This window comes from Dryobates pubescens, chromosome 33 (genome assembly GCF_014839835.1).
Source record: "Dryobates pubescens isolate bDryPub1 chromosome 33, bDryPub1.pri, whole genome shotgun sequence".
Lineage (NCBI taxonomy): Eukaryota > Metazoa > Chordata > Aves > Piciformes > Picidae > Dryobates > Dryobates pubescens.
In genome coordinates, this window is record NC_071644.1 from 2,956,409 (window position 1) to 2,977,376 (window position 20,968).

The 20,968-nt window shown below is 54.1% G+C and overlaps 1 protein-coding gene across 1 annotated transcript in view; it reads right to left on the reverse strand.

The window, feature by feature from the left end:
- The window catches only part of UBR4 (ubiquitin protein ligase E3 component n-recognin 4), a 152,848-nt gene that overhangs the window by 95,075 nt on the left and 36,805 nt on the right, over positions 1–20,968 (reverse strand). The window contains exons 30-46 of the mRNA XM_054175753.1: positions 19,869–19,970; positions 17,965–18,065; positions 17,183–17,381; positions 16,809–16,997; positions 15,724–15,787; positions 14,640–14,831; positions 13,729–13,799; positions 12,839–12,986; positions 11,457–11,684; positions 10,564–10,734; positions 9,547–9,729; positions 7,742–7,900; positions 6,553–6,705; positions 5,514–5,741; positions 3,982–4,139; positions 1,962–2,133; positions 282–483 (exon numbers count right to left, since the gene is read on the reverse strand). Coding sequence (XP_054031728.1) covers positions 282–483; positions 1,962–2,133; positions 3,982–4,139; positions 5,514–5,741; positions 6,553–6,705; positions 7,742–7,900; positions 9,547–9,729; positions 10,564–10,734; positions 11,457–11,684; positions 12,839–12,986; positions 13,729–13,799; positions 14,640–14,831; positions 15,724–15,787; positions 16,809–16,997; positions 17,183–17,381; positions 17,965–18,065; positions 19,869–19,970 — 2,720 coding nt within the window. The remainder of the gene's footprint in view (positions 1–281; positions 484–1,961; positions 2,134–3,981; positions 4,140–5,513; positions 5,742–6,552; positions 6,706–7,741; positions 7,901–9,546; positions 9,730–10,563; positions 10,735–11,456; positions 11,685–12,838; positions 12,987–13,728; positions 13,800–14,639; positions 14,832–15,723; positions 15,788–16,808; positions 16,998–17,182; positions 17,382–17,964; positions 18,066–19,868; positions 19,971–20,968) is intronic.

The following is a 20,968-nucleotide window of genomic DNA, read 5'->3' on the forward strand; positions in this document are numbered from 1 at the left end:
GAGAGTAATTGGCCATCAAGTCCAACTTCTCACCCAACACCATCTAATCAACTAAACCATGGCACCAAGGGCCTCATCCAGGCTCTTCCTAAACACCTCCAGGGATGGGGACTCCACCACCTCCCTGGGCAGCACATCCCAATGGCCAATCTCTCTTGCTGGGAAGAAAGACATCCTGGGATGCTGTGAGAAGTGAGCACCTCAAGTGTCCATCCAGTGGTGACCAACCCTTGCATCTCCCTCTGCCACCCTGCACAGGACAGCTATGAGAAGTTCCTTACTAATGGCAGCTGCCTTGCGCTTTCGGACTGGCTTCATGATGCTGATGACGCTGCTGGGCTGCAGAGAGGGCTGGAGCCAGTAGGATGTATTCTCTACATTGGCCATGTAGATCCTCAGGCTGCCATCTTCACACAGCAGGATCATGGTGGTCCTCTGCTGCTCGTTGCAGGCTGTGTGGCGGATGGCCACCATGTCCTGAATCTGCAAAGGAGAGCGATGCAAGTCACAGAGTCACAGCATCACCAAGGCTGGAAGAGACCTCAGAGCTCAGCAAGTCCAACCTGGCACCACAGACCCCATGACTAGACCATGGCACCAAGTGCCACATCCAAGCCCCTCTTGAACACCTCCAGGGATGGGGACTCCACCACCCCCTGGGCAGCACATTCCAATGGCCAATTCCTCTTGCTGGGAAGAACTTTCTCCTCACCTCCAGCCTAAACCTCCCCTGGCACAGCTTGAGACTGTGGCCTCTTGTTCTGGGGCTGGCTGGCTGCCTAGGAGAAGAGACCAACCCCCACCTGGCTCCAAGCTCCCTTCAGGGAGTTGGAGAGAGCAAGAAGGTCTCCCCTGAGCCTCCTCTGCTCCAGGCTAAGCAACCCCAGCACCCTCAGCCTCTCCTCCCAGGGCTGTGCTCCAGACCCCTCCCCAGCTTTCTTGCCCTTCTCTGGACACCTTCCAGCAGCTCAACCTCCTTCCTAAGCTGAGGAGCCCAGAACTGGACCCAGGACTCAAGGTGTGGCCTAAGCAGTGCTGAGCACAGGGCAGAATAACTTCCCTGCTCCTGCTGGCCACACTCTTCCTGCTGCAGGCCAGGATGCCCTTGGCCTTCTTGGCCCCCTGGGCAGGCTGCTGGCTCCTGTTCAGGCAGCTGTCAATCAGCACCCCCAGGTCCCTCTCTGTTTGGCAGCTCTCCAGCCACATTGTCCCCAGCCTGGAGCTCTCCCTGGGGTTGTCAGGGAGCTGCTGCTTGAAGGAACAACCTCTCTGGATTAGCAAAGTTGCAAAGACCAGAGGACTTGGTGATGGGGGAAAAAAACCCCAAGGTTTTAAGGGCCAAAAACAGAGGGGCCCAACCTCTTAGTTTAATTCTATAGTTAAGCATAGCCAACTACCAGCACTGGGCTCCTGGCTGGCTCACCACTCCTGTGGTGGGTTGCAGGGTAGATCCTCCCCTTCCCTCCTACCACAGGCAAAGGGATTGCAGAAGTGGTGCAAAGTGTCAATGGAAAAGCAGTGACTGTTTTACAGAGAACCACAAGCACAGTGACAAAAGAGATCCCAAAGCATACCCCCAAACCATCCCAACACTTCCCTTTCCCCACCCTGAGGGTACACCCAAACCCCCCAGGGCTCTTTTCTTCCCCTGACCCTCTTCCACTGCTAGGCTAATCTCAGCTGGCCAGATCTGAGATTGCCTTGGGCCTACCAGGCCCAAGAGGCCATGAGATGAGTTCCCCCCCCACCCATTACCAGACAGGGACCAATCTCCCTAGGAATGGTGAGGGAAGAAAGAGGAAGTGCAGGACCCTGCAGGTGGGTTTTGTAGGGAGCAGGACATTACAGGATGAAATACACAGCTTCCTGTGTCCACCCACTGGGCTGGACCCTCAGGGCACCAGAGGTGTGTCTGCTGTGGCCACAGCAGGGGGGCAGCCAGCCTGAAGCACCACACTGACCTTTGCTTTGGCTGGCAAGGTTTTTATTTCCTGGATGAGGAAGGTGTCTGGCTTCACCATCACCACCAGCGGGACACCCGTGGTCTGCTGCACACAGCACACCAAGCCAGGATGGTTCATCACCTCAGACCACTGGCACAGTGCTGGGGAGGTCTTACTGCCCCCATTTGAGCTGCAAGAGGTGAAGGGCAGAATGAGATTCATTTAAGGAGCAACCCAAGCCAAAAAGAAACTCCAACACTCTGCAGTTCCTCACTGCTGACAGCGGTTGAAGCTCTGTCCTCAGCAGGAACTCAAAGCATTCATGGACAGCCAGGAAAGGATCAGTGCTCAGTTTACAGGTGAGACAGCTGGGACAGTCAGCTGAGAGTCACAGAATCACCAAGGTTGGAAGAGACCTCAAAGATCAGCAAGTCCAACCTGGCACCACACACCTCACGACTAAACCATGGCTCCAAGTGCCACATCCAATCCCCTCTTGAACACCTCCAGGGATGGGGACTCCACCACCTCCCTGGGCAGCACATTCCCATGGCTAACAACTCTCTCTGGGAAGAACTTTCTCCTCACCTCCAGCCTAAACTTCCCCTGGTGCAGCTTGAGACTGTGGCCTCTTGTTCTGGTGCTGCTTGCCTGGGAGAAGAGACCAACCCCCTCCTGGCTACACCTCCCTTCAGGGAGTTGGAGAGAGCAAGAAGGTCTCCCCTGAGCCTCCTCTTCTCCAGGCTAAGCAACCCCAGCTCCCTCAGCCTCTCCTCCCAGGGCTGTGCTCAAGACCTCTCCCCAGCTTTGTTGCCCTTCTCTGGACATCTTCAAGTCTCTCAATGTCCTTCTTGAACTGAGGAGCCCAGAACTGGACACAGGACTCCAGGTGTGGCCTAAGCAGTGCTGAGCACAGGGCACAAGGACTTCCCTGCTCCTGCTGGCCACACTCTTCCTGATGCAGGCCAGGATGCCCTTGGCGTTCTTGGCCACTTGGGCACACTGCTGGCTCATGTTTAGGCAGCTGTCAATCACAAGAATCCTAATTCACAGCCTTGACAACCTGAACAAAGACACTTCCTTATCAACATTTTATGCCCCAAACCAATGGCTTTCAGCTCCCTTTTTGTCTGACAGTTCCACGTTTCAGCACAACCAGCAGCACCAGCAAAGGCCAGGGGAGGTGAACCTCTGTGCCTCTGCTCACTCAAGACTCTGGAACTGAAAACTAAAGCTGCATAAGGTGTTCAAAAAGGGATTAGGTGTTCAAGAAGGGATTGAAGTGTTCAAAAAGGGACTGGATGTGGCACTTGAAGCCACGTAGCAGTCATGAGGTCTTGGGTGCCAGGTTGGACTTGATCTGTGAGGTCTTTTCCAACCTTATGATGATTCTCTTCTAAAAAGGCAAAGCCAAACTCAGCTGGGGCCAGGCAGCCCTTGGAACCTGACTCTTCTCCTGAGCCTACTCACAGCAGCAGCTTTGTGTCAGGCCACTGAAGAGTCTGTGGCCTAAATGGCCAGCTCTGCTTGTCAGAAGATGACAGAAGAGCTTTTTGCTTGCCACACTCATAGCATAGGAGATTGGTGTCCCCCAAGGGAGTCTGAAAACAAGCCTTCACATGCACAACACTCAAGGTCCACTGCAGTACTGGTGGCAAAAGGAAACAAAGGCTTCCTGCTCTGCAGCCTCCATCAGGGTGGGATAATCCCATCAGTTCCAGCTGCTGCACCAGCAGCAGCAGCTCTGCACTGCACAGCAAGGCTGCTCTGAAACCACCTTTCTGCTGTCAAAGCCCAGTGGGAAGGGGGCAAAAAAAATGCATCCCAGTCCCAGAGCTGAAAGCAGCCAGCTGGGGATTGGAATCAGCCAGGCTGCAGTTAGGGCAAAAGCATCACAGAAAGAAATCAGCCAGTCCAAATGGGGATCTTCAGCACAAGCTTTAGCTGTTCAGAGCTGGGATGGTAAGGATAATGAGTGGGGTTTATGAATAAAGAAGAGCAGTGAAAGCTCCAGGGGAGTCTTGCAGAGGAGGCTCACCTCTTGATGTTGATGGGGAACAGTCGCTGCACCTCCAGGCTGGCTCTGCTGATGGTGGCTGCAAAGGACTTGCCCTGGCAGTAACTGAAGAACAGCATCTGCAGCACGTGGGAGTAATACACTGAGACCCCACCTCCTGCCACCTGCCCATTGCTGTCCTGCAGGAGCAGAGAGAAAGAGCAGCAGTTCAGACAAGCTCCCCCTCTGCAAGGCCCTGCCAGGCTTTGCGTCGCCTCGGGATGGAATGGTTCCTGCTCCCTCCCCACCCCTGAGAGGAGACAGCCCTGAGTGACAGCTCCCTAAGCTGAACTCATCCAGCAGCTGCTTCAAAGGCTTCTGAAGGGAGTGCTGAGACTGCATCCCCATGGGCTGTAGGTAGAGCCCTCAGATATTGCTGAGTGTGATCACAGCCCAGAGCCACCTCTGGCCTGGGCTGCTCCCCAGCAGTGTGGGCAGCAGGGGCAGGGAGGGGATCCTGCCCCTCTGCTCACACCCATCCCCTGCAGTACTGGGGGAGCTCTGGAGTCCTCAGCACAGCCAGGGACCTGCTGGAGTGGGGCCAAAGGAGGCCACAGCAATGCTGGGGGGGTTGGAAGCCCTCTGCTGTGAGGCCAGGCTGGGAGAGTTTGGATTGTTCAGCCAGAAGGCTCCAGGGAGACCTTAGAGCAACCTTCCAGTGTTTGAAAATGGCCACAGGAGAGCTGGGGAGGGACATCTGCCAAAGGTGTGGAGTGAAGAGTGATGGCTTCAAACTGGAATAAGCTGTGATTTAGATGAGACAGGAGGAAGAGATTCTTCCCCAGGGGGTGGTGAGGCACCAGAACAGGTTTCCCAGAGAAGTTGTGGAGGCTCCAAGCCTGGAAGTGTTGAAAGCCAGGCTGGATGAGGCCCTGAGCAGCCTGGGCTGGTGGGAGCTGTCACTGCCTATGGCAGGGCACTGGAACTGGATGATCTTGAAGGTCCCTTCCAACCCAACCCAATCTCTGATTCTATGATCTGTGTGCTTGAATGTTGCAGGACTCTCTTACATGGAATCCCTAAAAGAACTGTTCTGAGGGTCACTTTCTCAGCTCTTAGAAGCAGGCTGGGGTAAAAACACCAAGTGAAATGTGAGCAGGCTTTGAAAGTCACCTCCAAGCCTGCAGAGCTGCTACTGAACAGGAATAAAGGCTCACTCCACCCTTGCAGCCCCCAGCAGTGGTCAGTAATGTTGCCCACTCTGGCTGCTGCACCTCTGGAGTGTCTTGCTCTGAGACCAGCACTGTCCTGAAGCCACCTCCCTGCTGGGCATGACTCCAGGCCAGCCAGGACAAACATGTTCCATTTTCTAGATGAAAAGATCAAGGGGTTTAACTTCCACCCCACCTCCTTTCACTGCAAGGCTGTTTCTCTTCAGGGAGTGGCAGCCAGCTCACTGATCTAGATCTGAGGGCTTCAAAGGAGGGAAGAAATCAAACTTTTGCCTTGAAATGTAAGACACAAACACAAGAGGGAAAACCACTTCACCCCTGCTATGCAGAAGTCAGCAGTACCTTCAGGTCCTCATGGTTGACTTCAAGCACGTTGGTGACATAGAATGGTCCATGCTGGGCACTGCTGGCCTCTTCCATGAGCTGAGTGTAGATGTAGCCAGCAGAGGACATGATCACTATGATGTTCTTCCCCTCCTCATTGAAGAGGAAAGTCACATCCCTGATTTTGGAGCTTGGCAGAAGGAAGTAGAAAGTTGGACTCAAGGCATCCACAGAGAGGTCATAAATCTGTGGGAAGGAGCAAGGAAATCATTAACCAACTGCTGTGACCCAAAGCAGTGCAGAAGGCACTCTCAAGAGCTGAGACAATGGAAGCCTTGTCAGGTGTCACAGCTCATTGCTTTGGTCTTTGGCTTTGCTTTGTCTTCTAACTGCAGCCAACCACCCCCAAATTCCTAGCTCCAGTAGGATCTCCTTTCCTGTCTGCTCCTGCTGCTCTGCAGGCCAAGACACAAGTTAATCACAGCTCAATCTCATGGCCATGTAATTATTTAAGGGCAACAAAGCTGTGAGGGGTTTGGAGCACAGCCCTGGGAGGAGAGGCTGAGGGAGCTGGGGTTGCTTAGCCTGCAGAAGAGGAGGCTCAGGGGAGACCTTCTTGCTCTCTCCAACTCCCTGAAGGGAGCTTGGAGCCAGGTGGGGGTTGGTCTCTTCTCGCAGGCAGGCACCCAGCAGCAGAACAAGAGGACACAGCCCCAAGCTGTGCCAGGGGAGGTTTAGGCTGGAGGTGAGGAAGAAGTTCATCCCAGCAAGAGAGATTTGCCATTGGAATGTGCTGCCCAGGGAGGTGGTGGAGTCCCCATCCCTGGAGGTGTTCAGGAAGAGGCTGGATGGGGTGCTTGGTGCCATGGTTTAGTTGATCAGATGGTGTTGGGTGATAGGTTGGACTGGATGATCTCAAAGGTCTTTTCCAACCTGGTTAATTCAATTCTATTCTATTGTACTCTACTCTACTTTATTCCTAATCACACTCTTCCATATGCAGCTCCACAAAGACCCAGGCTCTGATGGCTGCAGGAAGAGCTATCACCAAACATACCTTCACAAAGTCTGCAGTCACAATAGCAAGCTCTGTTTGAGATCCTGGCAGCCACACAGCTTTAATGATGAAGTTGCCAGTGGCTAGCTGGGGATGAAGGACCAAATGATCAGAGACTGAGCCAGAGCTGCTGAAGGTTAACACGTGGCAGTCCTGCAGGAAGGAAAGGAACTGGTTAAACACTAGGCCTAAATGCTTAGAGACACTTCAAGCCAAGAATGAGTTAACCCCCAGCATTCCTGAGTGCCAATAGTGATTTGTAGATGAGAAACAGCAAAGTGTGTAGGGAAAAACCCAACCTCATGCAAACCCCAGAGCACAACCACATGGTCCAGCTGCCTCTCAGCTAAACAGCAGATCTGGCCATGCTGCACTGGGGAAGCTGACAAAGTTCTGCCACACTCAGATGAATAAAATGCCTGAGAGGGAGGTCATTCTGCCCCTCTGCTCTGCTCTCAGAAGACCCCACCTGGAGCACTACATCCAGTTCTGGTGCCCCCAGCACAAGAAAAGCAGGGAATGGTTGGAGTAGGCCCAGAGGAGGCCATGAAGGGGATCAGAGGGCTGCAGAACCTCCCCTATGGGGACAGGCTGGGAGAGTTGGGGCTGTTCAGCCTGGAGAAGAGAAGGCTCCAGGGCAACCTTAGAGCAGCCTTCCAGTACTTAAAGGGGATCCAGGAGAGCTGGGGAGGGACCTTTGACAAGGGCTGGGAGTGCCAGGATGAAGGACAATGGCTGTGAGCTGGAAGAGGGGAGACTGAGACTGGAGATGAGGAAGAAATTCTTTAGAGTGAGGGTAGGGAGACACTGGAACAGGCTGCCCAGGGAGACTGTGGATGTCTCCAGACCAGGCTGGATGAGGCCTTGAGCAACTTGGGCTGGTGGGAGGTGTCCCTGCCCGTGGCAGGGGGGTTGGAACTGGCTGATCTTGAAGGTCCCTTCCAACTCAACCCATTCTGTGATTCTATAAAACCTTGACTTGTCTTAAAGGAATATTGCCCTAAGTACTCTTTTGAGGCACTGCCTCATTTCTTACACTATTCCTCTGGGTCCTTCATGAATCTAGCAGGAGAGTGACTGAGGAGCTAAAATTAGTGACAGACCTTGGCAGCCAGCTCTGTGCTAGCTTCTCAAGAGGAAAGAAATGCAGCTGCTTTGAATGGATGTTTCCAGCTGCCCAGGCACTTACTTTGAGCCCACACACAGCCAGGTAGTCCTCCTTGCAGGGATTTCCAGTCAGGCTCAGCACTGTAAAGGGGACAGGTGCAGATGCAAGGCGAGTGAGGGTCAGCTTCCTTTTGCTGGAGTCTGCTTGCTTCAGCAGTGCTGAGAGCTGGAGGACTGTGATCTGCAGAACAAAAGGAACTTCACACACCCAGCCTCACAGGTGAGGGGGAAAAAGGCATCTCCATTGCAGCTCTATGAAATCTAGAATGGCTGGACCAGAGGATCCTGGAGCACCTGATGGGCTGGAGCACCTCTCCTATGAAAACAGGGTTGGGGTTGTTCAGCCTGGAGAGGCTCCAAGGAGATCTCATCACTACATTTCAATATCTAAAGGAGATCTACAGGAAGGCTGGGGAGGGACTGTTCAGAAGGGCCTGCAGGGATAGGAAGAGGGGTAATGGTTTGAAACTGGAGCAGGGCAGATTTAGGCTGGCCACCAGGAGGAAGCTCTGCACCATGAGGGTGAGGAGACACTACAACAGCTTGCCCAGGGAGGTGGTTGAGGCCCCAGCCCTGGAGATATTCAAGATCAGCCTTGATGTGGCCCTGAGCAGCCTGATCTTAATTGGAGCAGTCCTTGTTCACTGCAGGGGGATTGGACAAGATGACCTTTGAGGGTCCCCTCCAACCCAATGCAATCTGTGAATCTGTGACTACTTGGGGTCCCTTCCAAGCTGGCCTTCTGTGACTCTCTGTGTCTGTGTCTCTGCACTTTGCACCATTTCTGCTGCAAGCTCTCTTTTCTTTGAAGAATGAAGATTTTTCTGAGCCACTGCAATGCTTCAGAATCATAGAATGGTCTGGGTTGGAAGGGACCTCCAAAGGTCATCTGGTCCAACCTCCTCTGCAGCAAGCAGGGGCATCCTCAACTACATCAGGTTGCCCAGGGATGGGGCCCTATCCACCTCCCTGGGCAACCTGTTCCAGTGTTCCACCACACTCATGGTGAAGAACTTGTTCCTAACATCCAATCTAAATCTGCTCTGCTCTAGTTTGAAGCCATTGTCCCTCATCCTTTGTAAACAGTCTCTCTCCACCCTTCCTGTAGGCCCCCTTCAAGTACTGGAAGGTAGAACAGAACAGAATAGAACAGAACAGACCAGGTTGGAAGAGATCTTTACAGAAGACTCAGATCTGGGGACAGCCAGCCTGAATCATATTCTCCTTGTTGCTCAGTGCTCTAAGGCTGCTTCATTTTCCTTTAGAGCCCAACACAGAATAACAGAATGGGTTGGGTTGGAAGGGACCTTCAAGATCATCCAGCTCCAGCCCCCTGCCATGGGCAGGGACACCTCCCACCAGCCCAGGTTGTTCAAGGCCTCATCCAACCTGGCCTTGAGCACCTCCAGGGAGGGGATATCCACAACCTCCCTGGGCAACCTGTTCCAGTGGCTCCCCACCCTCACTGGGAAGAATTTCTTCCTCACCTCCAGTCGATCAGCAGGGCCTCCATCAGCTGCAGAGCAAGCAGCCATGGGATGCAATCTGCTTGATGTGGCTGTGCCTCAAACTAAAGCTAATGGTGCCCCAGACCAGGGTGCTCAAGGCCTCATCCAAGCTGGCCTTGAACACCTGAAGGGAAGGGGCATCCACAACCTGGTTCCAGTGCCTCCCCACCCTCACTGGGAAGAACCTTCCTACTCCCCAGTCTCAGCCTGCCCTCCTCGAGCCTCGCTCTGCCCCCCTTCACCCTACCACAAGACACCCTCGTCGAGAGCCCCTCCCCAGGCTCCTGGCAGGCCTCCCCTGGGGGGGTGGAGAGCTCACCTTGCCCTTCTCGTGGCTGACAGCCAGGTGCTGGCGCCGGCCGTGGGGGGAGGAGAGCACACACATGGCCACCCTGCGCAGCACGTGGGCGCTGATCAGCTGCCGGATGGTCTGGCCCTGGTCGCCGCTGTAGTTCATGCGGACGTTCTCGAAGGCACCCTCCTGGGAGCCCAGCGTTGGCACCTGAGGGGGCAGCACACAAGCCACAGAGTCACACCATCACCCAGGGTGGAAAAGACCTCACAGATCAGCAGGTCCTGACACCTCCTGACAGCTAAACCACGGCCCCAAGGGCCACAGCCAATCCCCTCTTGAGCACCTCCAGGGATGGGGACTCCACCACCTCCCTGGGCAGCACATTCCCATGGCCAATCTCTCTTGCTGGGAAGAACTTTCTCCTCACCTCCAGCCTAAACCTCCCCTGGCACAGCTTGAGACTGTGGCCTCTTGTTCTGTTTGCCTGGGAGAAGAGACCAACCCCCAGCTGGCTACACCACCCTTCAGGGAGTTGCAGAGAGCAAGAAGGTCTCCCCTGAGCCTCCTCTTCTCCAGGCTAAGCAGCCCCAGCTCCCTCAGCCTCTCCTCCCAGGGCTGTGCTCCAGACCCCTCCCCAGCTTTCTTGCCCTTCTCTGGACACCTTCCAGCAGCTCAACCTCTTTCCTAACCTGAGGAGCCCAGAACTGGACACAGGACTCCAGGTGTGGCCTAAGCAGTGCTGAGCACAGGGCACAAGGACTTCCCTGCTCCTGCTGGCCACACTCTTCCTGATGCAGGCCAGGATGCCCTTGGCCTTCTTGGCCACCAGGACACACTGCTGGCTCATGTTCAGCCTGCTCTCAGCCACTCCCCCCAGGTCCCTTTCTGCCTGGCTGCTCTCCAGCCACTCCGACCCCAGCCTGTAGCACTGCCTGGGGCTGCTGTGTCACAGTAGAAGCACACCAGGGTGCATCAGTGCAATGCCTCTGTTTGAAAGGGATTCCCCCTCCCCACCACCAGAGCACTGCCCCAGGACCATACCATCAGCTGGTCTGTCATCTCCACCGACTTGTCCAAGGTGTGCAGCTCGTTGAGAGCTTGCTGCGCCCGGCTGCTGCTGCCCATGGCTGAAGCTTGCTGGAAGTTGATCTGAATGGCATCCATCAGGAAATTCAGCATCTCCAGCACCAAAGGGGCAAAGGAGAAGTTGGCCTACATGCAATAAAGAAGGGAAGTGAGGCACAGGATGCTCCTGCTGGGAGCCTTCACAAAGGCTGCATGTTGACTGCTTCTTAAAGCCTGATATCACCCTGGCAAACTCTCTTAACACAAGGAAGAGCATTAAGACCAAGAAACTTGGCTGCTGACTTGTGACCTCAGCGCTGGGGAGGCCACACCTTGAGTTCTGGGTTCAGTTTTGGGGCCCTCACTGCCAAAAGGACCTTGAAGGTTCAGAGAAAGGCAATGAAGCTGGGGAAGGGCTGGTGAGGAGCAGCTGAGGGACCTGGGGTTGTTGAGCCTGGAGAAGAGGAGGCTGAGGGGAGACCCTTCTGGCTCTCTACAATCCCTGAAAGAAGGCTGGAGCAAGGTGGGGGTTGCTCTCTTCTCCCCAGTAACAAGTTACAGAATGAGGGGCAATGGCCTCAGGTTGCACCAGGGGAGGTTTAGGTTGAACATAAGCAGCAAATTCTTCCCTGAGAGGGTTTCTCAGAGTCTGGCACCCAGGGAGGTGATCAAATCCCCATGCCTGAAGGCGTTTCAAAGCCACAGAGATGTGGGGCTGAGGGCCATGCTTTAGCCCTGGCCTTGGCAGAGTTAGAGAGTGGCTGGACTCCACTTCCAACCCAAAAAATGCTCTCATTGGATAACCAGCACAATCTGCCAGGGTCCTGCTCACCACCCATCTGCCTTTAACAGCTCCCTGCTGGCTGTACCTGGGACTGCAGCTCCTCTCGACACCCCTCGACGTTTCGGCACAGGCTGCTCTTCTTGGGCTTTTCTTCATCAGGGCCCTTCCCCTCACTGATGGTGACCTTGGCTTTCTCTGCAGGAGAGGTGCTTGCATGCCTAATGACACTCTCAGGCACCCTGGGCTCGCTCTGGAAGGCAGATTCTTTCATGGTAGAGCTCATACCACTGCTGGGAGTTCTCTTCACCAAAGCCTAAGAAGGACAAAGCGATGCTGAGAGCTCAAAGCAGACTCCATGTCAGCACTGACAGATTGAAGGCAGACTGCAAGAGCAGCAAGGTTCATGTAAGTTTAAAGCAACAGAGTGCAGTCCCCTCCAGCTGCAATCTGAAGCTGTGTCCAGCAAGCCACTCTCCACTCAAGCATTAGAGGGGATTGGATGTGGCACTTGGTGGTGCCTGTGGTGACAGGTTGGACTTGATGATCTTTGAGGTCTCTTCCAACCTTGGTGATAGTGTTCCAGATTTAAGACAGAGTGAAAAACATGGCAGAGCTGGCACCTACCTGAAGGTTACTTGCAAAATCTGCAAGGCAGGTAGAATCCCAGCACTGAATGAGATTTGCCAGGTGGCCAAGAAGGCCAAGGGCATCCTGGCCTGCATCAGGAAGAGTGTGGCCAGCAGGAGCAGGGAAGTCCTTGTGCCCTGTGCTCAGCACCGCTCAGGCCACCCCTGGAGTCCTGTGTCTAGTTCTGGGCTCCTCAGTTTAAGAAGGACATTGAGAGACTTGAAGGTGTCCAGAGAAGGGCAACAAGGCTGGGGAGGGGTCTGGAGCACAGCCCTGGGAGGAGAGGCTGAGGGAGCTGGGGTTGCTTAGCCTGCAGAAGAGGAGGCTCAGGGGAGACCTTCTTGCTCTCTGCAACTCCCTGAGGGGAGGTTGGAGCCAGGTGGGGGTTGGTCTCTTCCCCCAAGCAAACAGAACAAGAGGACACAGTCTCAAGCTGTGCCAGGGGAGGTTCAGGCTGAAGGTGAGGAGGAAGTTCTTCCCAGCAAGAGAGATTGGCCATGGGGATGTGCTGCCCAGGGAGGTGGTGGAGTCCCTGTCCCTGGAGGTGTTCAAAAAGGGATTGGATGTGGCACTTGGAGCCATGGTTTAGTTAGTAATGAGGTGTTGGGTGACAGGTTGGACTTGCTGATCTCTGAGGCCTTTTCCAACCTTATTGATTGTATGAAAACTAGTAAAGCTCCAAGCAAGCTGTAAATGAAGAAGGTCAGAGGAAAGCCAAAGCCTTCGAGGCTTAGGACTCTGTGCATCACGACAGAACTCAGGGCAGAACAGAAACCTCTGCCAAAGGCTTGAGCAGCTCAGGACAGCACAGCTTGTGTGCTGAGATGAAGACAACTTTACCAGGCAACTGCCATCTTCCTTGGCTCCACAGTCACAGAAGAATGATCCATATTTGGCATAAGAGATCTCGTGGTCCTTGTGACAAACTTTCGCGCAGACTGTGCAGACGCCAACCCCGTCGACCATCTTGCAGGTGTGGCAGTGATACCTGCACAGAACAAACCAGAGAGGGTACCACAGAATGGCTTGGATTGGAAGGGACCATAAAGATCAGCTAGTTCCAACCCCCCTGCCACAGGCAGGGACACCTCCCACCAGCCCAGGTTGCTCAAAGCCTCATCCAGCCTGGCCTTGAACACCTCCAGGCAAGGGGCATCCACAACCTCCCTGGGCAACCTGTGCCAGTGCCTCAGCACCCTCACTAGAAAGAATTTCTTCCTAACCTCCAGGCTAAATCTGCCTTCCTCAAGATTCAATCCATCCCTTCTCAACCTATCACTCCAAGCCATTGTAAAAAAAGTCTCTCCCCAGCTCTCCTGCACCCCCCTTCAGGTGCTGGAAGGCTGCTCCAAGGTGTCCCTGGAGCCTTCCCTGCTCCAGGCTGAACAGCCTCTCTGCTGCCCCTAAATACTCTCTGAACTCACAGTCATCTTAGATGCAGAATTTCTGCCAGCTGACTGTCCACAGCCTCCCTGGGCAACCTGTTCCAGTGGCTCCCCACCCTCACTGGAAAGAATTTCTCCCTAATCTCCAGTGCAAATCTCCCCTCTTCCAGCTTCTATCCACTCCCTATCACTACAAGCCCTTGTAGAAAGTCCCTCCCCATCTTTCTTGTAGACCCCCTTGAGGTACTAGCAAGGCTCATGGACTGCACTCCATGGACTGTCCCCTTCTCAATGGCCAGAAACATGAGGCTGAACTTCTGAGCAGCAGTTTGATGAGATTCTTACCAGTGCTGATTCATGAACTCCTTCTGTGTGATGGTGAAGGTACAGAGTTTGTTACAAAGAGAATCTTCATCCTGTGAAGAAGAAAGTTGTTTGGGAAAGCTGTTACCACTCAGTGACCTCTGGGGGGCCCTTTCAACCCCTAACAGTCTGTGGGCTGCAGGGACAGTACAGCCACATGGTGCAGAACATGGCCCTCAGACACTGAATGGCCACTTGGGAGACCAGCAGCTTTGAGCAGCACCTCACTGAAAGAAGGCAGCTGGCATCAAACCACAGGGCAAGAGGGGATGGGGACATTTCAGAGCCCCTCAGAAGGCTGAATCAAGAAGAGGGCAGCAGAAATAACGCAGGTACAGTACAGCCACCTGGTGCAGAACATGGCCCTCAGACACTGAATGGCCACTTGGAGACCAGCAGCTTTGAGCAGCACCTCACTGAAAGAAGGCAGCTGGCATCAAACCACAGGGCAAGAGGGGATGAGGACATTTCAGAGCCCCTCAGAAGGCTGAATCAAGAAGAGAGTAGCAGAAAGAATGCACTGGGATGACAAATGTTAATAGACTGCTTTAGCAACAGCTTTGATTTCCCACTTCAAAGCATCATGTGAGCTGCTGGTTGATATGAAAGCCAGTACTGGACAAACAAACCAGCAGGAGCAAACCCTCCTCAGTCCATGTCTTCCTTTCTGGTTTCTAAGCAAACCCAACTCACGTTTTGTTGGCCTCCCAAAGTCACCACAGCCGCACACAGCTGCCCAGAGCTGACAAAGCAGGGCTCCTTGCTCAGCCTCACACCAGGAACAAGCCCCAACAGCAAAACCTTTTGTTCACAAGCTGAGGAACTCTCATCTGGAAGCTGCAAAAAGTGACTCTTGGGGCTCACTGGCAGCCTCAGCTGTGACCACTGCTCACCGAATCTTCAGCCTGAGAGTCCTCCTCCTCCACTGCCAGCTCCTCCACCCAGTCCGAATCCACCTCGATGGCTCGCTCCTCCCCATCCACAGAAAGGTGGCTTGGTCCTTGCCCACTGCTCTGGCCCAGGGCATTAGTGACATCAGCCAGGTAGGAGACAATGTGGCACGTGCACTCCAGGATAGTCACATGCTGGGAAGGTGAGAGGAAGGGAAAGGAGAGGCAATAAAGGGTCTCACAACAGCAACAAAGGTCTCAGACCAAGCCCCTGACCAAGCTGCTGCAAAGTTCCCACTGTGAAAGCAAGGCAGGAGAGCTGACACAGCTCAGGCCTGAGAACTGCAGGCTGGGGACAATGTGGCTGGAGAGCAGCCAGGCAGAAAGGGACCTGGGGGTAGGGGTTGACAGCAGCTGAACAGGAGCCAGCAGTGTGGTCAGGGGGCCAGAAGGCCAAGGGCATCCTGGCCTGCAGCAGGAAGAGTGTGGCCAGCAGGAGCAGGGAAGTCCTTGTGCCCTGTGCTCAGCACTGCTTAGGCCACACCTGGAGTCCTGTGTCCAGTTCTGGGCTCCTCAGTTTAAGAAGGACATTGAGAGACTTGAAGGTGTCCAGAGAAGGGCAACAAGGCTGGGGAGGGGTCTGGAGCACAGCCCTGGGAGGAGAGGCTGAGGGAGCTGGGGTTGCTTGGCCTGCAGAAGAGGAGGCTCAGGGGAGACCTTCTTGCTCTCTCCAACTGCCTGAAGGGAGGTGTAGCCAGGAGGGGGTTGGTTTCTTCTCTCAAGCAAGCAGCCCCAGAACAAGAGGACACAGTCTCAAGCTGTGCCAGGGGAGGTTCAGGCTGGAGGTGAGGAGAAAGCTCTTCCCAGCAAGAGAGATTGGCCATGGGAATGTGCTGCCCAGGGAGGTGGTGGAGTCCCCATCCCTGGAGGTGTTCAAGAGGGGCTTGGATGTGGCACTTGAAGCCATGGTCTAGTTAGTCATGAGGTCTTGGGTGACAGGTTGGACTTGATGGTCTTTGAGGTCTTTTCCAGCCTTACTGATTCTATGATCTCCTCCTGCAAGTGAAGCAGCAGCCACATGTCCTACCTTGCCTTGCATCACATTGGCATTCATCTTCTCCACCACATTCTTCTGGGACAGGTATTTCTTGCTGCAAGACAAAGCAGTGGAGAAGAGCAGTTTTCACCTTGGGCAAGTGGACACTCAGTCCCCACCAACCAAATCTCCTCCTCACCAGCCCCAAGCATTTAGCTTGCTTCAGGTGAACAACAGGAAAGGTATAAATGCAGTGAGTAAAGCATGGAGAGTGGCAAAGACAGCAGAAATGGCAGCTCTGAGCAGGGGAGGACACAGAACAGCCTCTCCCAGACATTTTATCTTCCAAAGAGCAAACCAAAAGAAGTCAATCATCCAACAGCAACTTCTGTCCCCAAACTACAATAATAAATCACAGGGAGGTAGGGATTGGAAAGGATCTCTAAGAGCTCATTGAGTCCAAGCCCCCTGCCAAAGCAGCATCACCCTGGGCAGGTCACACAGGGATGCATCCAGATGGGGCTTTGAAAGCCTCCAGGGAAGGAGACTCCACAACCTCTCTGGGCAGCCTGCTCCAAGCCTCCAGCACCCTCACCCCAAAGAATTTTCTCCTCATGATGAGGTGGAGCCTCCTGGGTTCCAGTTTGTGCCTACTGCCCCTTGGCTTATCATTGGGCACCACTGACAAGAGTCTGGGCCCTGCTTCATGGCACCCACCCCTAGGGTAGGATAGGGTAGGGTAGAGTAGGGTAGGGTAGGATAGAAATAACCAGGTTGGAAGAGACCTTTGAGATCCTCAAGTCCAAGCTATCACCCAACACCATCTGATCAACTAAACCATGGCACCAAGCACCCCATCCAGGCTCTTCCTAAACACCTCCAGGGATGGGGACTCCACCACCTCCCTGGGCAGCACATTTTCATGGCCAATCTCTCTTTCTATGAAGAACTTCTTCCTAACATCCAGCCTAATATTTATAGTCATTGATGAGATCCCTTCTCAGCCTTCTCTTCTCAAGACTGAACAGCCCCAGGTCTCAGCCTTTCCTCAGAGGAGAGAGGTTCAACAAGAACAACAAAATGAATCAGTCCAAGTGATGCAAGTGAAGAAGCAGCAGCACAGAGCTGGCTCTTACCATCTGCCTAGCCAGTCAACAGCAGCACCATGGAGCTGGAGGTGTCCTGCACCTTGTCCTGCACTGGCCAACGTTGCCATCACCACCATCAGCTCAGGAAAGCCTGTGCCATCCCCGTTGGCCAGCATTTCAGTTGCCATGGGTATCAGGGTGCTCAGCAGGACCGTGCAGACCCCTTCTCCAACTTGGCTAATCAAAGAGAAAGGAGTTTCAGCCACAAGCACAGCTGAGCCCCACTCTGGAAGAGCAGGGCCACAGCAGGGCCTTCGGGACACACAACCAGAGTCCTCAGCTTCCTCTGAAAGCTGACAAGCAGAAGCCATCAGCAGCTCATCCGGAGAACAAAAGGAGCATCAGGAGGGGCCGGCTCTTACCTGTTCTCCCGAACGATGTAGGTGGTGAGGAGCTGCAGCAGCTGCCTGTTCTCCTGCACCACCTCCAGCTGGTCTGAATCTTTGGGGGGGGCCATGGTCATCCTGGTTAACCAGGCCTGGAGGCGAGCAGGCTCCACGCAGGCCAGCTGAGCCAGAGAGCCACAAAGGCGCAGGAGGCTGGGGTTGGGACTCTTCTCAGCTGAGGGAGAAAACATCCAGTGAGTGACAGAAGCTACAGGGGAGCTCTCTGAAGGTGGCATTCTAGCAGAATCACACAATCAGTAAGGCTGGAGAAGACCTCAGAGATCAAGTCCAACCTGGCACCCAAGACCTCAAGACTAACTAACCCATGGCTCCAAGTGCCACATCCAAGCCTTTCTTGAACACCTGCAGGGATGGGGACTCCACCACCTCCCTGGGCAGCACATTCCAATGGCCAACAACTCTCTCTGGGAAGAACTTTTTCCTCACCTCCAGCCTAAACCTCCCCTGGCACAGCTTGAGACTGTGGCCTCTTGTTCTGGTGCTGGCTGCCTGGGAGAAGAGACCAACCCCCAGCTGGCTCCAAGCTCCCTTCAGGGAGTTGGAGAGAGCAAGAAGGTCTCCCCTCAGCCTCCTCTTCTGCAGGCTAAGCAACCCCAGCTCCCTCAGCCTCTCCTCCCAGGGCTGTGCTCCAGACCCCTCTCCAGCTCTGTTGCCCTTCTCTGGACACCTTCCAGTCTGACCCCAGGACAGCACAAGGTGGAGAAAGGCAGGACAGAAGAAATTCAACAGGCACTTACTCAGCTGGAAGAGCTTGGTGAAGAACTTGAGCACCCTGTTGCAGAACTTGGCTGACAGGCTTTCATTGGCTGTTGCCATCATGATCTGGACCAGCTCTCCACTGTTTGAAAGAGGGAAATCAAAATCAGCTTTGTGAGAGGCCACCCAGTCCTCTCTCTCACTTGCACTTAGGCCTGCCCTCATGTCTAAGGCCAGCAGGAGTTTGTATCAACCCTGCTCAGCAGCCAGGCCACCAAAACTGCTTTCAAAGAACTCTTTCAGACAGCTCTTGGCTCTCAGCAAACTCTCAGCTCAGACTAAAACTTGTGAATCCCATCAGCTGCTGAAGATAAGATTTCATGACCTGCCACCATTCCCCACAGCTCTGCTGGCCTCCAACCCACAATTCCACATTTTCTGGCCTATTTTCCCCTTCCAGCACAGCCACCAGACTGCTTCCATTTTCATAGAGTCATAGAATCAACAAGGTTGGAAAAGAGCTCAGAGCTCAGCAAGTCCAAGCTGTCACCCAACACCTCCTGACAACTAAACCATGGCTCCAAGTGCCACAGCCAAGCCCCTCTTCCTAAACACCTCCAGGGATGGGGACTCCACCACCTCCCTGGGCAGCACATCCCAATGGCTAACAACTCTTTCTGGGAAGAACTTTCTCTTCAACTCTAGGCTAAACTTCCCCTGGCACAGCTTGAGACTGTGTCCTCTTGTTCTGGTGCTACCTGCCTGGGAGAAGAGACCAACCCCCAGCTGGCTACAACCTCCCTTCAGGGAGTTGGAGAGAGCAAGAAGGTCTCCCCTGAGCCTCCTCTTCTGCAGGCTAAGCAACCCCAGCTCCTTCACAGGGCTGTGCTCCAGACCCCTCCCCAGCTCTGTTGCCCTTCTCTGGACACCTTCCAGCAGCTCAACCTCTTTCCTAACCTGAGGAGCCCAGAACTGGACACAGGACTCCAGGTGTGGCCTCAGCAGTGCTGAGCACAGGGCACAAGGACTTCCCTGCTCCTGCTGGCCACACTCTTCCTGATGCAGGCCAGGATGCCCTTGGCCTTCTTGGCCACCTAGGCAAGTAGAACAAATAGAACAAAGCCTACAGAATGTAGGTTTCAGCAGAGAAAAACCTTCCTCCAGATCCCCCTCCTGTCTCTTCAGAACACTCTTGTTGTGCTGTTTCCATCACCATTTGTCTTCCCAACTCTGTGTCAGGCCAACACCCCACCTCAACCCTTGAAATTATCAACCCCAAGGAATCACAGAATGGTTTGGGTAGGAAGGGATCTCCAAAGGACCCCAACCCCTCCAGGGTCAGCAGGGACATCCTCATCTAGATCAGGTTGCTCAGAGCCTCGTTGAGCCTCACCTTGAATATGCCCAGGGATGGGGCCTCAACTCCCTGGGCAACCTGTTCCAGCACCCTCATGGTGCTGGAACACACACACAGAATCACCAAGCCAAATCTGCTCACATCCAATCTCAATCTGCTCACATCCAATCTCAATCTGCTCACATCCAATCTCAACCTGCTCTTCTCTAGTCTGAAGCCACTGCCCCCTGTCTGTCACTGCAGGCCTTTGGAAGCAGTCCCTCTGCAGCCTTCTCGGAGGCCCCTTCAGAGAGAACCTGGGATTCTGCAGCTTGATCTGTAACTGCCTCCTGGCCCAGTGCCTCTCAAAACCCTCCTCTGGCCCAACAGCCCCCTGACAAACTCCCCACTGATGATCCTTGTGAGGACTGGCTGAATACTCGGAGTGACAAAGACCTAAGTCCCGTCCCACACGGAGCCTTTTGACTGCGCTGCACGAAGGGCTCTGCATGCTCCTGCCTGATGGCTTTAGCATCAGTGAGGTGCTGAGAGTGACAAGAAAAGAGGCAAAGGAAGCAAAATAAAAGTTGCCTGGGCTACAGTTTTCACCTTTCTGAGAAGAATTCCTCCATGGCTTTCCGGGCCTGGCTGCTCTCCAGCTGCTTCTCCAGGTGCTGCAAGCACTCCTCCAAGATGGACTCATCCAGGCCACTGAGGACCAAAGGAAGCACATTAAGTAAGACTCCACAGGACTCATTTCAACAGCTTCAACAGCCCTTGAGAGCCAAGAAGTGATCCATTTTGCTGGCACTATTCTGATCAGCTTTCTGTCAGCTGAAAGCAGATCTGCCTCCAAGAGACAGCAGAAAAAACCCTTGAGGGAGACCAACAAATCCACCAAGAGTCCAGAACAAGAACCACAGAATGGTAGGGGTTGGAAGGGACCTCTAGAGATCACAGAGTCCAACCCCCCTCCTGCAAAGCAGGATGACCTAGGGCAGGTCACACAGGAACACATCCAAGTGGGTTTGGAATCCCTTCAGAGAAGGAGACTCCACAATCTCTCTGTGGCAGCCTGCTCCAGGCCTCCAGCACCCTCACCCCAAAGAGGTTTCTCCTCATGCTGAGGTGGAACCTCCTGGCTTCCAGTTCATGTCTGCTGCCCATGATGAAACACCATCTCCTTCACACAGCCAATAAATGACTGCCTGCAATCCCTTAGAGAAGGAGACTCCACAACCTCTCTGTGCAGCCTGCTTCAGGGCTCCAGCACCCTCACCCCAAAGAGGTTTCTCCTCATGCTGAGGTGGAACCTCCTGGCTTCCACTTCAATTCTGCTGCCCATGTTGAGAAACCATCTCCTTGACACAGCCAATAAATGACTGCCTGCAATCCCTTAGAGAAGGAGACTCCACAACCTCTCTGTGCAGCCTGCTTCAGGGCTCCAGCACCCTCACCCCAACAAGGTTTCTCCTCATGCTGAGGTGGAACCTCCTGGCTTCCAGTTCATGTCTGCTGCCCACGATGAAAACCCAAGCTCCAGCCAGATATCCAGATGAATCTGGACCTTTCAGATAGCTCACACCCCAAATCCCTCTCAACAGCTGCTCCTTTCACACTTTGAGTCTCCTGCAGTGTTAACTCCTCACTCTCTCCTGTGCTCACCCCCACCCCACAAGGCACCCTGCAAGCAAAATCCAATTACATTC